The 14,082-nt window shown below is 37.0% G+C and overlaps 1 protein-coding gene across 1 annotated transcript in view; it reads left to right on the top strand.

Moving 5' to 3' along the window:
* Positions 1-14,082, top strand: part of HEPHL1 (hephaestin like 1) — a 63,360-nt gene that overhangs the window by 2,924 nt on the left and 46,354 nt on the right. The window contains exons 3-4 of the mRNA XM_027087785.1: positions 2,897-3,132; positions 3,323-3,352. Of these exons, the coding sequence (XP_026943586.1) occupies positions 2,897-3,132; positions 3,323-3,352 (266 nt within the window). The remainder of the gene's footprint in view (positions 1-2,896; positions 3,133-3,322; positions 3,353-14,082) is intronic.

Here is a 14,082-nt window from a genome sequence, read left to right on the forward strand (position 1 = left end):
AAATTCAACAATACATTAAAAGGTTCATACACTGTGATTAAGTGGGATTTATTAATCCATGGGGTTTTAACCATGCAAGTATGGTTCAGCTTCCACAAATCCATTAAGGTGATATACCACAGTAAAAAATGAAGGATAAAAATCATATGATCATCACAGTAGACAAAAGAAAGCATTTGACAAAATTCAACATCCATTTATAATAAAAACTCTTAACAAAGAGAGTATAAAGGGAACATACCTCAACATAATAAAGACCATATATGACAAGCCCACAGCTAACGTTATACTCAATGGTGAAAAGCTGAAAGCTAAACCTCTAATATCAGGAACGAGAGAAGGATGTGCACTGTTGCCACTTTTATTCAACATAGCATTGGAAGTCCAAGCCAGAGCAATTAGGGAAGGAAAAGAAATAAATTCATCCAAATCCAAAAGGAAGAAGTAACTGTCATTATTTGCAGATGACATGATACTATATATAGAAAACCTTAAGGCTCCAAAAAACTGTTAGAACGAATAAGTTAAGTAAACTTGAGGGATATAAAATCAATACACAAAAATCTGTTGCAGTTCTTTACACTAATAATGAATTATCAGAAAGAAAAATTATGAAAACAATCTCACTTACAACTGCCTCAAAAGGAATAAAATACCTAGGAATAAATTTAACCAAGGAGGTGAAAAAAACATATATTGAAAATTATGACATTAATAAAAAAAATTTAAGAAGACACAAATAAATGGAAAGATATTCTGTATCCATGGATTGAATGAATTAACATTGTTAAAATGTTCATACTACCCAAAGCAATCTATAGTCACAATGCAATCTCTATTGAAATCCCAATGGTATTTTTTACAGAAATAGAACAATCCAAAAATTTGTATGGAACCACAAAAGACCCTGAATAGCCAAAGCAATCTTGAGAGAGAACAAAGCTAGAGGCATCGTGATCCTTGATTTTAAATGATATTACAAAACCATAGTAATTAACACAGTATGATATTGGCATAAAAACAGACACAGAGATCAATGGAACAGAATAGAGAGCCCTGAAATAAACCCATGTAAGAATATACAGGCGGAAAAGGACAGTCTCTTCAATAAATGGTGTTGGGAAAATTGAACAGCCATATACAAAAGAATGAAGCTGGACCGCTGTCTTATACACATACATAAATATTAACTCAAATTGGATTAAAGACTTGAGTATAAGATCTGAAATTCTAGAACTCCTAGAAGAAAACATAGGTGGTGAGCTCCTTGACATAGGTCTTGGTAATGATTTTTTAAATCTGACACCAAAAGCAAAAGCAACAAAAGCAAAAATAAACAAGTGGGACTACATCAAACTAAAAACTTCTGCACAGCAAAGAAAACCATCAATGAAATGAAAAGAAAGCTGACTGAATGGGAGAAAATATTTGTAAGTTGTATATCTGATAAGAAACTAACCAAATATATAAAGAACTCATACAACTCAATAGCAAAAAGCCAAACAATCTTATTTTTTAAAAATGAGCAGAAGATCTGAATAGATATATTTCTAAAGAAGAAATAGAGATGGCCAATAGGGTGAAAAGATGCTCAACATCATTACTCATCAGGAAATGCAAATCAAAACCACAGTGAGAGGGACTTCCCTGTGATCCAGTGGTTAAGACTCCAAGCTCCCAATGCAGGGGGCCCGGGTTCAATTCCTGGTCAGGGAACTAGATCCCACATGCATGCTGCAACTAAGGAAAAAGAAAAAAAAAAAAAGATCCCACACATTGCCACTAAGACCTGGCACAGCCAAATAAATAAATAAATATTAAAAACAAACAAACAAAAAACCCCCACAAGATATCACCTCATACCTGTTAGAATGGCTATTATCAAAAAGAGAAGAAATAACAAGTGTAAATTGGTACAACCACTATGAAAACCAGTATGGAGTTTCCTTAAACAAACTAAAAATAAGCTTATCATATGATCCAGAAATTCTGCTCCTGGGTATTTATCTGAAGAAAATGAAAACACTAATTCAAAAAGATATATGCACCCCCCATGATCATTGCAGCATTATTTACAATAGCCAATATATGGAAACAGCCTAAGTGTCCATTGATGGATGAATGGATAAAGAAATTGTGGTATATAATAATAGAATATTATTCAGCCATAAAAAAGAATGAAATCTCGCCATTTGCAACAGCATGGTGGACTTTTAGGGCATTATGCTAAGTGAAATAAGTCAGACACGGAGGGCAAATATTGTAAGACCTCTTTTATATGTGGAATCTAAGCAAACAAACAAACAAACAAACAAAACCCCCAAAACCAAGTTCATAGATCCAGAGAACAAATTGGTGGTTAAAGAGGCAGGGGATGGGGATGGGAGAAATGGCAAAAAAAGTTAACATGTCTCATAAGTCCCTTCTAATCAGTTCTTTTCCTTTTCTTCTTGCTGCATGCTTTTGTCATTTAAGTAGCTACTGTGTGTCAGCTGTCCCGCTGTGAGGTAAGACAGGGTTTCTAATTACAAGGAACAGATCTGGTGGGGAAGGTAAATATGTAAATAGAGATGGAGGTAAGAGGTGGCCAAGCTGTCCTGGAAGTATGAACAGTGCTTTTGTTTGCTCCTGATCTCATTGTGTTCACATAATAGCTCGAAGGCTGTTTGCATGTTGCTGATCACTTTTATTGAGTGCTTTTCTCTTGAAAAGACTAATGCTTTTCATTCCTTTTGGGGACTGTATTTTACCAAAGAAATCATGCCTTTCTGCACAAAAACATTACAAGCAATAATCCGTGCTAATTTTCAACTGTGCTAGAGCATGTGTTACCATTTCTTCTGGATCTGCTCGCCTCTGCAGGGGAATCTCTTCCACTAGTGTTTCTGTTTTTCAGCGCTCAATGGATACCTCTTTGGAAACTTCCCCGAGCCTGATATGTGTGTTGGTGAATCGGTGTCCTGGCACCTATTTGGAATGGGGAATGAGATAGACATCCATTCCATCTATTTTTATGGTAACACCTTCATCAGCAGAGGCCATCGGACTGATGTCGTCAACCTCTTCCCAGCCACCTTCCTGACAACAGAAATGATAGTTGAGAATCCTGGGAAGTGGATGATAACCTGCCAAGTCAGTGATCACTTTCAAGGTAAAAAGGACAGAGACCAGTGTAGAGATGCTTACAATGGTACAATTAAACCACGCAATCAATGGTGCTCATTCAGTGCCTGCTGTTGAATAGATTCTTGTACGTGTTATATTTAATTAAATATTAAACATAGGAAAAATGTATAATGTCTATTTGGCGTCTTATCAACAGGTATTTATTAATCACATCCCTATGAACCAGGTAAGAGGTGATTGAAAGAAATGATAAGACCTTCTATGAACCTGGAATCTAGTAGTTAAATATAGTTAGACATTTACAAAATGAATAAAACCTGAGGCAGAATGATAAATGCTCTTTAAGTGCTCTATCACTTTGCTGGAGCAGAGAGGCTTCCTGAGGAGGTGGTCCCTAATCTGAGCCTCTAAAGGTTAGGAATTTGATAGATGAAGAAGGAGAAAAAGGTTTTCCAGGCAGAGAAAGCAACATGAGCTGGGAAAAACACATGGGCAATTGTAAATAGAATAATAAATTTTTAGTACTGAAAAGGAATTGATAGATAATCTGGACCAATCCCCCATCCAATTCTTGAATTCTCTTTTGGACATCTCTTTTTTAAATTTTTATTTTATTTCATATTGGAGTATATTTGATTTACAATGTGTTAGTTTCAGGTGTACAGCAAAGTAAGTTATACATATTCTTATATCTATTCTTTTTCAGATTCTTTTCCTATATAGGTTATTACAGAGTATTGAGTATAGTTCCCTGTGCTATACAGTAGGTCCTTGTTGATTACCTATTTTATATATAGTAGTGTGTATATGTTAATCCCAACCTAGTAATTGTAGCAGCTTGTTTCATCTCTGGGCTGCTCTGTGAGAACATTCTTCCTTATATTGAGACACAATGCAATGATAGGTACAAAATCCTATGAAAGATGAATGATAAACATTTGTTGACAAACACCTGTTGAATGATTTGGTTCAGGTTCCTTGGGAATAGGTCTTTACTTAGCTGGACCTTAGGCTCATGTCAGAGGAGTGATGAAGGAGAAGCCTTAGAGAGGCAGAATGGGCCCCAGGCAAGCATCTTTGAATGGCAAGACTAAGGATTGTCTAGAAGGCAAGAGTAAGTCCTTCTAGATCCTTAGGCACACTAGTGACATAATCAGTGCAGTGGTTTAGGAAGATAAATATGATGTCTGTGTGCAGAAAGGACACAATGGAGAGACTCTGGCTACTGGATGCCAGTTAAGAAGCATTGGCAACATTAGAGTTATGACATATTAAAAGTTTGGCCTAACATGGTAAAAACAAGAATATAAAAAGAAAATGTGTCAACGGGATAAACATAGAAGAAATAATGTGTGATTCCACTTGGATACTGACTAACTACACACAGTCACTATGAGGTCAGGGATGCAGCTCTTCAGGGCTGCTTTCATAACACATTTTTGTTCCCAACAACCTTAAGCAAACCTCGCATTTGTCCACTGGGTTATTCCAGTTAAATTCAATTCAGCAAATGTTGAGCTGCTCAGTTAATATGTATAAGACACTCTCCTGGGAAGACAAAGATGAACAAGACAAAGTTACTATTCTTCCCTGCTCCTACCCCCAGCTTTATTGAGGCATAATTGACAAATAGGATTTGTATATATTTAAGAAGTACAACTTGACGTTTTGCTATACTTGTAAGGTGTGATTACCTTACACTCAAGCAATTAATATATCTATTACCTCACGTAGTTAAACATTTTTGTTGTGATGGTGGTGAGAACACTTGAGAGCTCAAAGAATACAGAGTTTCAGTTATGCAAGATGAATGGGTTCTGGAGATCTAATATACCCCGTGGTGACTACAGTCAACAATACTGTGTGGTATACCTGAAACTCCCTAAAAGGGTAAATTGTAAATGTTCTCCACACACGATCCCTAAATCTGAGAAGAAACTAATCAAGGCATTAGCAGCCATTTGAGATTAGTAAGATTGCTAAATGTGGCCAGTAGTTGTGGACATAAGCTGGAATACGTTACTGAAATACAATGTTTCCTAAATTGTCCATAGCCTCAGAAAAAAATGTTTAAAAATTAGAAGATACGTATAATTTAATTTTAAAATTAGTAATTACTTCTAGAGATAATGGTGTCACATTTTGATGAATATCCTTCCTATTTTCTAGACCTTAATATATAAATGCTTATGTTATATATAAAATGAAATCAATCTATTAATACTGCCCTTTTCCACTTTTTAATATACCAGAAATAAATTTATATGTCAGTGAATATAGATCTACTACATCGTTGTTAATCCTTCCAGTGTCCTTTGTAAGGAGATTACAATTTACTTAACCAACAGTCTTTATTAACACTTATATTTTCCCTATTTTTTGCTAAACACTCATAAACATCAATTTATAGAAATGTTTGTACTTTGTCTGACATTTCCTTGGGAAAACTACTAGATTTAGAATTCCTGGGTTGAAGAGTTTAATTTTTTTTAAGCTATGGACATATATGGCCGAATTCTCCTTTAGAAATTGTTACTCTTCACTCATAGTGTGTGAGCATTCCCTTTTCCCTGTTCATCTGACAACATTGATAATTACTAGTCTTTCTGGTCTTTACCAACCTCATAAATGAACAACAGTATCACTTGATTACTATTAAGGTTGAACTTTTCTTTTTTCTTCATTTGTTCATGGGTCAGTAGTATTTCTTCTGTGAATAACCTATAAATGTCCCTTGCACATTTTCTATTGGGATATTTACTTTTTTCTTTCTTATTTATCAAAGGTATTTACATATTAATCTTTTGTCATATGTGCTAAAATATCCCCCTACCCACTGTTTATTTTTTACTTTTAACTTTGTTTACGGTCCTGTTTTCCGTACAAAAGTTTTAAATGTTCATGAAGTCAAATCTATCATTCTTTTCCTGTATGATTTCTTTCGGAGCATTTATACCTTGGCTCATGGTTTTCCTGTCTTCTGCAGCTGGCATGCTGGGGCAATACAATGTTGGTAACTGCAAAAGTGGTATTTTTCACCCCAAGATGAAGGGTCAACAGAGGCGCTATTTTATAGCAGCTGAAAAAATTCTTTGGGATTATGGTCCTCAAGGCTATAACAAATTCAGTGGTCTTCCCCTAAATGCCTCTGGCAGGTAAGCTCTCTTTGCTGGTGTTGCTAAGTCTCTCATAAGAGAGGCATCTATTAGGCTTTTTGCTGTGATCTCATTTGTAGGCTAGGCACTGCTCTTATGAGCATATACTGCATAGATAGCATAATGGCTTCACTTAAGGAGCTCTGAGCCCTGTAATGTGTACGGCTGAGACATGGAGGAGTATTTATTGCTTCATGATTTGCTGGCTAAATCAAAGCACTAGATTCATTCATTCATCAAACATTTTATGAGCATCTGCTCTGTGCAAGCTGCAGCTTTAAATGCCATGAGAAATACTAAGCTGACAGAGAAGAGAGTAAGGTGCTTGCACATATGAAGAAGACAGTTTTGAAAAGGGAATATGGCAGGACTCTCTCTTTTTGTTTTGTTTTGTTTTGGCCACCACGCAGCATGTGGGATCTTAGTTCCCTGACCAGGGGTCCAACCCGTGCCTCCTACATGGAAACACAGGGTCTTGACTACTGGACCACCAGGGAAGTCCCAGCAGGACTCTCTTTCATTGGAGATGAACTAGTCAAGGACGGTTAACCTTTTTGGCTCAAGGACAGCCTGATATAACTTAAGCCCCCTCTACGCAGAATTCCTTTTTCTCCCTGTCCAGTATAATGCCATTTTTTCCTTCAAATTCTAATTCTAATGTCACCTCTTAAGTAAAGCCTCCCCTGACACCTGAATAATTTTCTCTTGGCTCCCGCAGCATATAGTATTTTTTCAAATTGAATCGAACAATTCATTAAGTGGATGCAGACTCCTGTGACTTCTTATTGTAGAATCATATGCAAAGATGTCTGTGAAAGCATTATAAAATGTACAGTGTGATACCAACAAGTATTGCTATTATCCTATAATCCTTTTTTTAAAACATCTTTATTGGAATATAATTGCTTTACAGTGGTGTGTTAGTTTCTGCTTTATAACAAAGTGAATCTGCTATACATATATCCCCATATCTCCTCCCTCTTGTGTCTCCCTCCCACCCTCCCTATCCCACTCCTCCAGGTGGTCACAAAACACCGAGCTGATCTCCCTGTGCTATGTGGCTGCTTCCTACTAGCTAGCTATTTTACATTTGGTAGTGTATATATGTCCATGGCACTCTCTCACTTCGTCCCAGCTTACCCTTCCCCCTCCCCATGTCCTCAAGTCCATTCTCTACGCCCACGTCTTTATTCCTGTCCTGCCCCTAGGTTCTTCATAACCTTTTTTTTTTTTTTTAGATCCCATATATATGTGTTAGCATGCGGTATTTGTTTTTCTCTTTTTGACTTACTTCACTGTGTATGACAGACTCTAGGTCCATCCGCTCACTACAAATAACTCAGTTTCGTTTCTTTTTATGGCTCAGTAATATTCCATTGTATATATGAGCCACATCTTCTTTATCCAATCATCTGTTGATGGACACATAGGTTGCTTCCATGTCCTGACTATTGTAAATAGAGCTGCAATGAACACTGTGGTACATGACTCTTTAGGAATTATGGTTATCTCAGGGTATATGCCCAGTAGTGGGATTTCAGGGTCATTTGGTAGTTCTATTTTAATATTTTAAGGAACCTTCATACTGTTCTCCATAATGGCTGTATCAACTTACATTACCACCAACAGTGCAACAGGGCTCCCTTTTCTCCACACCCTTTCCAGCATTTATTGTTTGTAGATTTTTTGATGATGGCCATTCTGACTGGTGTGAGGTGATACCTCATTGTAGTTTTGATTTGCATTTCTCTAATGACTAGTGATGTTGAGCATCCTTTCCTGTGTTTATTGGCAATCTGTATCTCTTCTTTGGAGGAATGTCTATTTAGGTCTTCTGCCCATTTTTGATTGGGTTGTTTGGTTTTATTGATATTGAGCTGCATGAGCTGCTTGCAAATTTTGGAGATTAATCATTTGTCAGTTGCTTCATTTGCAAATGTTTTCTCCCATTTTGAGGTTTGCCTTTTATCTTGTTTATGGTTTCCTTTGCTGTGCAAAGGCTATTAAGTTTCATTAGGTCCCATTTGTTTATTTTTGTTTTTATTTCCATTTCTCTAGGAGGTGGGTGAAAAAGGATCTTGCTGTGATTTATGTCATAGAGTATTCTGCCTATGTTTTCCTCTAAGAGTTTTAGAATGTCTGGCCTTACACTTAGGTCTTTAATTCATTTTGCATTTATTTTTGTGTATGGTGTTAGGGAGTGTTCTAATTTCATTCTTTTACATGTAGCTGTCTAGTTTTCCCAACACCACTTATTGAAGAGGCTGTCATTTCTCCATTGTATGTTTATGCCTCCTTTACCAAAAATAAGGTGACCAGATGTGCATGGTTTATCTCTGAGCTTTCTATCCTGTTCCATTGATGTATATTTCTGTTTTTGTGCCAGTACCAGACTGTCTTGATTACTGTAGCTTTGTAGTATAGTCTGAAATCAGGGAGCCTGATTCCTCCAGCTCCATTTTACTTTCTCAAGATTGCTTTTGCTATTTGGGGTCTTTTGTGTTTCCATACATATTGTGAAATTTTTGGTTCTAGTTCTAACCTAAGAAAATGGTATATCTCTCCATCTGTTTGTATCATCTTTAATTTCTTTCATCAGTGTCTTATGGTTTTCCCCATACAGGTCTTTTGTCTCCTTCGGTAGGTTTATTCCTAGGTATTTTATTCTTCTTGTTGCAATGGTAAATGGGAGTCTTTCCTTAATTTCTCTTTCAGATTTTTCGTCATTAGTATGTAGGATGCAAGAGATTTCTGTGCATTAATTTTGTATCCTACAACTTTACCAAATTCATCGATTAGCTCTAGTAGTTTTCTGGTGGCATCTTTAGGATTCTCTATGTATAGTATCATGTCATCTGCAAACAGTGACAGCTTTACTTCTTCCTTTCCGCTTTGGATTCCTTTTATTTATTGTAATTCTCTCATTGCTGTGGCTAAAACTTCCAAAACTATGTTGAATAATAGTGGTAAGAGTGGGCAGCCTTGCCTTGTTCCTGATCTTAGTGGAAATGCTTTCAGTTTTTCACCATTGAGAACGATGTTGGCTGTGGGTTTGTCATATATGGCCTTTATTATGTTGAGGTAAGTTCCCTCTATGCCTACTTTCTGGAGGGTTTTTATCATAAATGGATGTTGAATTTTGTCAAAAGCTTTTTCTGCATCTATTGAGATGATCATATGGTTTTTCTCCTTCAGTTTGTTAATATGGTGTACCAGATTGATTGATTTGCGCATATTGAAGAATCCTTGCATTTCTGGTATAAACCCCATTTGATCATGGTGTATGATCCTTTTAATGTGCTTTTGGATTCTGTTTGCTAGTATTTTGTTGAGGATTTTTGCATATGTGTTCATATCAGTGATATTGGCCTGTAGTTTTCTCTCTTTGTGAGATTTTGTCTGGCTTTGGTATCAGGCTGATGGTGGCCTTGTAGAATGAGTTTGGGGGTGTTCCTCTCTCTGCTATATTTTGGAAGAGTTTGAGAAGGATATGTGTTAGCTTTTCTCTAAATGTTTGATAGAATTCGCCTGTGAGCCATCTGGTCCTGGGCTTTTGTTTGTTGGAAGATTTTTAATCCCAGTCTCAAATTCAGTGCTTGTGATTTGTCTGTTTATATTTTCTATTTCTTCCTGGTTTAGTCTCAGAAGGCTGTGCTTTTCTAAGTATTTGTCCATTTCTTCCAGGTTGTCCATTTTATTGGCATAGAGTTGCTTGTGATAATCTCTAATGATCCTTTGTATTTCTGCAGTGTCACTTGTTACTTCTCCTTTTTCATTTCTAATTCTATTGATTTGAGTCTTCTCCCTTTTTTTCTTGATGAGTCTGGTGAATGGTTTATCAATTTTGTTTATCTCCTCAAAGAACCAGCTTTTAGTTTTATTGATCTTTGCTATTGTTTCCTACATTTCTTTTTCATTTATTTCTCATCTGATCTTTATGATTTCTTTCCTTCTGCTAACTTTGGGGTTTTTTTGTTCTTTCTCTAATTGCTTTATGTGTAAGGTTGGTTGTCTATTTGAGATGGTTCTTGTTTCTTGAGGTAGGATTGTATCGCTATAATCTTCCCTCTTAGAACTGCTTTTGCTGCATCCCATAGGTTTTGGGTCGTCGTGTTTTCATTGTCCTTTGTTTCTAGGTACTTTTTGATTTCTTCAGTGATCTCTTGGTTATTAAGTAGTGTACTGTTTAGCCTCCATGTATTTGTATTTTTTTACAGATTTTTTCCTGTAATTGATATTTAGTCTCATAGCATTGTGATCAGAAAAGATACTTGATATGATTTCACTTTTCTTAAATTTACCAAGGTTTGATTTGTGACCCAAGATATGATCTATCCTGGAGAATGTTCCATGAGCACGTGAGAAGAAGGTGTATTCTGTTGTTTTTGGATGGAATGTCCTATAAATATCAATTAAGTCCATCTTGTTTAATGCATCATTTAAAGCTTGTGTTTCCTTCTTTATTTTCATTTTGGATGATTTGTCCATTGGTGAAAGTGGGGTGTTAAAGTCTCCTGCAATAATTGTGTTACTGTTGATTTCCCCTTTTATGGCTGTTAGCCTTTGCCTTATGTATTGAGGTGCTCCTATGTTGGGTGCATAAATATTTACAATTGTTATATCTTCTTGTTGGATTGATCCCTTGATCATTATGTAGTGTCCTTCTTTGTCTCTTGTAATAGTCTTTATTTTAAAGTCTATTTTGTCTGATATGAGAATTGCTACTCCAGCTTTCTTTTGATTTCCATTTGCATGGAATATCTTTTTCCATCTCCTCATTTTCACTTTGTATGTGTCACTAGGTCTGAAATGGGTCTCTTGTAGACAGCATATATATGGGTCTTGTTTTTGTATCCATTCAGCCAGTCTATGTCTTTTGGTGGGAACAGTTAATCCATTTACATTTAAGGTAGTCATCGATATGTATGTTCCTATTACCATTTTCTTAATTGTTTTGGGTTTGTTATTGTAGGTCTTTTCCTTCTCTTGTGTTTTCTGCCTAGAGAAGTTCCTTTAGCATTTGTTATAAAGCTGGTTTGGTGGTGCTGAATTCTCTTAGCTTTTGCTTGTCTGTAAAGTTTTTAATTTCTCCATTGAATCTGAATGAGATCCTTGCTGGGTAGAGTAAACTTGGTTGTAGGTTTTTCCCTTTCATCACTTTAAATATGTCCTGCCACTCCCTTCTGGCTTGCAGTGTTTCTGCTGGAAGATCAGCTGTTGACCTTATGGGGATTCCCTTGTCTGTTATCTGTTGTTTTTCCCTTGCTGCTTTTAATATTTTTTCTTTGTATTTAATTTTTGATAGTTTGATTAATATGTGTCTTCGCATGTTTCTCCTTGGATTTATCCTGTATGGGACTCTCTGCACTTCTTGGACTTGATTAACTATTTCCTTTCCCATATTAGGGAAGTTGTCAGCTATAATCTCTTCAAATATTTTCTCAGTCCCTTTGTCTTCTCTTCTTCTTCTGCGAGCCCTATAATTCGAATGTTGGTGTGTTTAATGTTGTCCCAGAGGTCTCTGAGACTGTCCTGACTTCTTTTCATTCTTTTTTCTTTATTCTGCTCTGCAGTAGTTATTTCCACTATTTTATCTTCTGGGTCACTTGTCTGTTCTTCTGCCTCAGTTATTCTGCTGTTGATTCCTTCTAGAGAATTTTAATTTCGTTTGTTGTGTTGTTCATCATTGTTTGTTTTTCTAGGTCCTTGTTAAACGTTTCTTGTATTTTCTCCTTTCTATTTCCAAGATTTTGGATTATCTTTGCTCTCATTACTCTGAATTCTTTTTCAGGTAGACTGCCTATTTCCTCTTCATTTCTTTGGTCTGGTGGGTTTTTACCTTGCTCCTTCATCTGCTGTGTGTTTCTCTGTCTTCTCATTTTGTTTGACTTACTGTGTTTGGGGTCTCCTTTTCACAGGCTGCAAGTTCATAGTTCTCATTGTTTTTGGTGTCTGCCCCCAGTGGCTAAGGTTGGCTCAGTGAGTTGTGTAGGCTTCCTAATGGAGGGGACTAATGACTGTGTTCTGGAGGATGAGGCTGGATCTTGTCTTTCTGGTGGGCAGGACCACGTCTGGTGGTGTGTTTTGGGGTGTCTGTGACCTTAGTATGATTTTAGGCAGCCTCTCTGCTAATGGGTAGGGTTGTGTTCCTGTCTTGCTAGTTGTTTGACATAGGATGTCCAGCATTGTAGCTTGCTGGTCATTGAGTGTAGCTGGGTCTTAGCATTGAGATGGAGATCTATGGGAGAACTTTTGCCATTTGATATTATGTGGAGCCAGGAGGTCTCTGGTGGACCAATGTCCTGAACTAAGCTCTCCCACCTCAGAGGCACAGGCCTGACACCTGACTGGAGCACGAAGACCCTTTTGGGAAGTCTGAAGTCTTCTGCCAGGGTTCAGTAGGTGTTCTGTTGGAGTTGTTCCACATGTAGATGTTTCTGATATATTTGTGGGGAGGAAGGTGATCTCCACGTCTTACTCCTCTGCCATCTTGAAGGTCTCCCCCAAGGTTTCTCTTTAAATTCACTCTTTCTCTCACAATCCAGTAGCATGTATTATTTAATGTTCAAAATTTTCCAAGATATTGCTTCCTCTAAGCTGGGGTTTTTATGAATCTGAAGTGGCTCCTCCACTGTCTTTTTCCCTTTCTGCCAACGGAAGCAGAAGACTCTGAGGGTTTAGAACAGGGCAGTAGTCCTCAACATTGTCAAGGTCACCAAAAGTGAGGGAAGTATGAGAAATTGTCACAGCCAAGAGGAGCCTATGGAGACATGAAGACTAAATGTAATGCTGTATCCTTGGCTTCCTGCGGCCATCTGGGCCCGCATCCCCAGCAAGAATCTATCCTATAATCCTTTTAATGTTTGAGGGAGTGTTTTAAAAATTGTCTTTGTGGTCAATAAGATACCCTTTGTTTCTTTCATTGTAAATTTCATTCATTCATTCATTCTTCCACCAAACCAATGCACTTGAGGCTTGCCTAAAGAATTTGTGTGGACCATATATGAAAAACTCTTTGATATGAACATTCTCTATTGACCAGTATTTCTCCATAAACAAAATAATGAAAATTAACATTGAAAATTATTTCTGAGAAGGCTTCCAGAATTCAGAAGCTCCTTATAAAATATGAAATATTAAGCTATATTCAATCAATATTTAATGTAATATGGGACAGCACAATGTACTAAGTGACATAAGGGATCCAGGGAGGTCTAAAATAATGTTCCCAATCTCAGGTAGAGAAAGATGCTGAATGCACAGGAGAAGACAAGTGATTTTGAAAGTTACAAATAAGATTTAGATGAGTTGTCCAGAGAGTGAGTTCTCTGCACATTCAGAGAGAGCTACGATAACCAGAAAGACTTCACAGAGGAAGTGGAACTTAAGTAGGGTCTTAAAGAATGGTAGAATTTATATAAGTGAATTGTAAAGAGAGGGAAATTTTAGATGCAGGGGTTAATGCAAAGCATCTGCCATAAAGCAGAGTGATTAGATCAGAGAGTGAATGCCTGGTGTGGGGGATTTGCATGGGGAAAGGGCACTCACCTAGAGCAATGCAGAGAGAATTGGGGTAAACTGGATATCCATTGCAGAGGTCCTCCAATCATTTGAACTTAACTTGATTGGCAATTGGAAGCAAATGAAGATTTTGGAGCAAGTAAAATGACAATAAAAATTACTATTTTGAAGATTAATGTAGTAGTAGTGTGTATGCTGAGAAAAAAATTGAATGTATGGACACCAAGGGGGGAAAGCTGCGGGGGGCAGGGGTGGGATGAATTGGGAGATTGGGACTGAC

Source organism: Aethalodelphis obliquidens, unplaced genomic scaffold, assembly GCF_003676395.1.
Source record: "Aethalodelphis obliquidens isolate GAN/ISIS:26980383/991018 unplaced genomic scaffold, ASM367639v1 scaffold60, whole genome shotgun sequence".
Classification (NCBI taxonomy): Eukaryota; Metazoa; Chordata; class Mammalia; order Artiodactyla; family Delphinidae; genus Aethalodelphis; species Aethalodelphis obliquidens.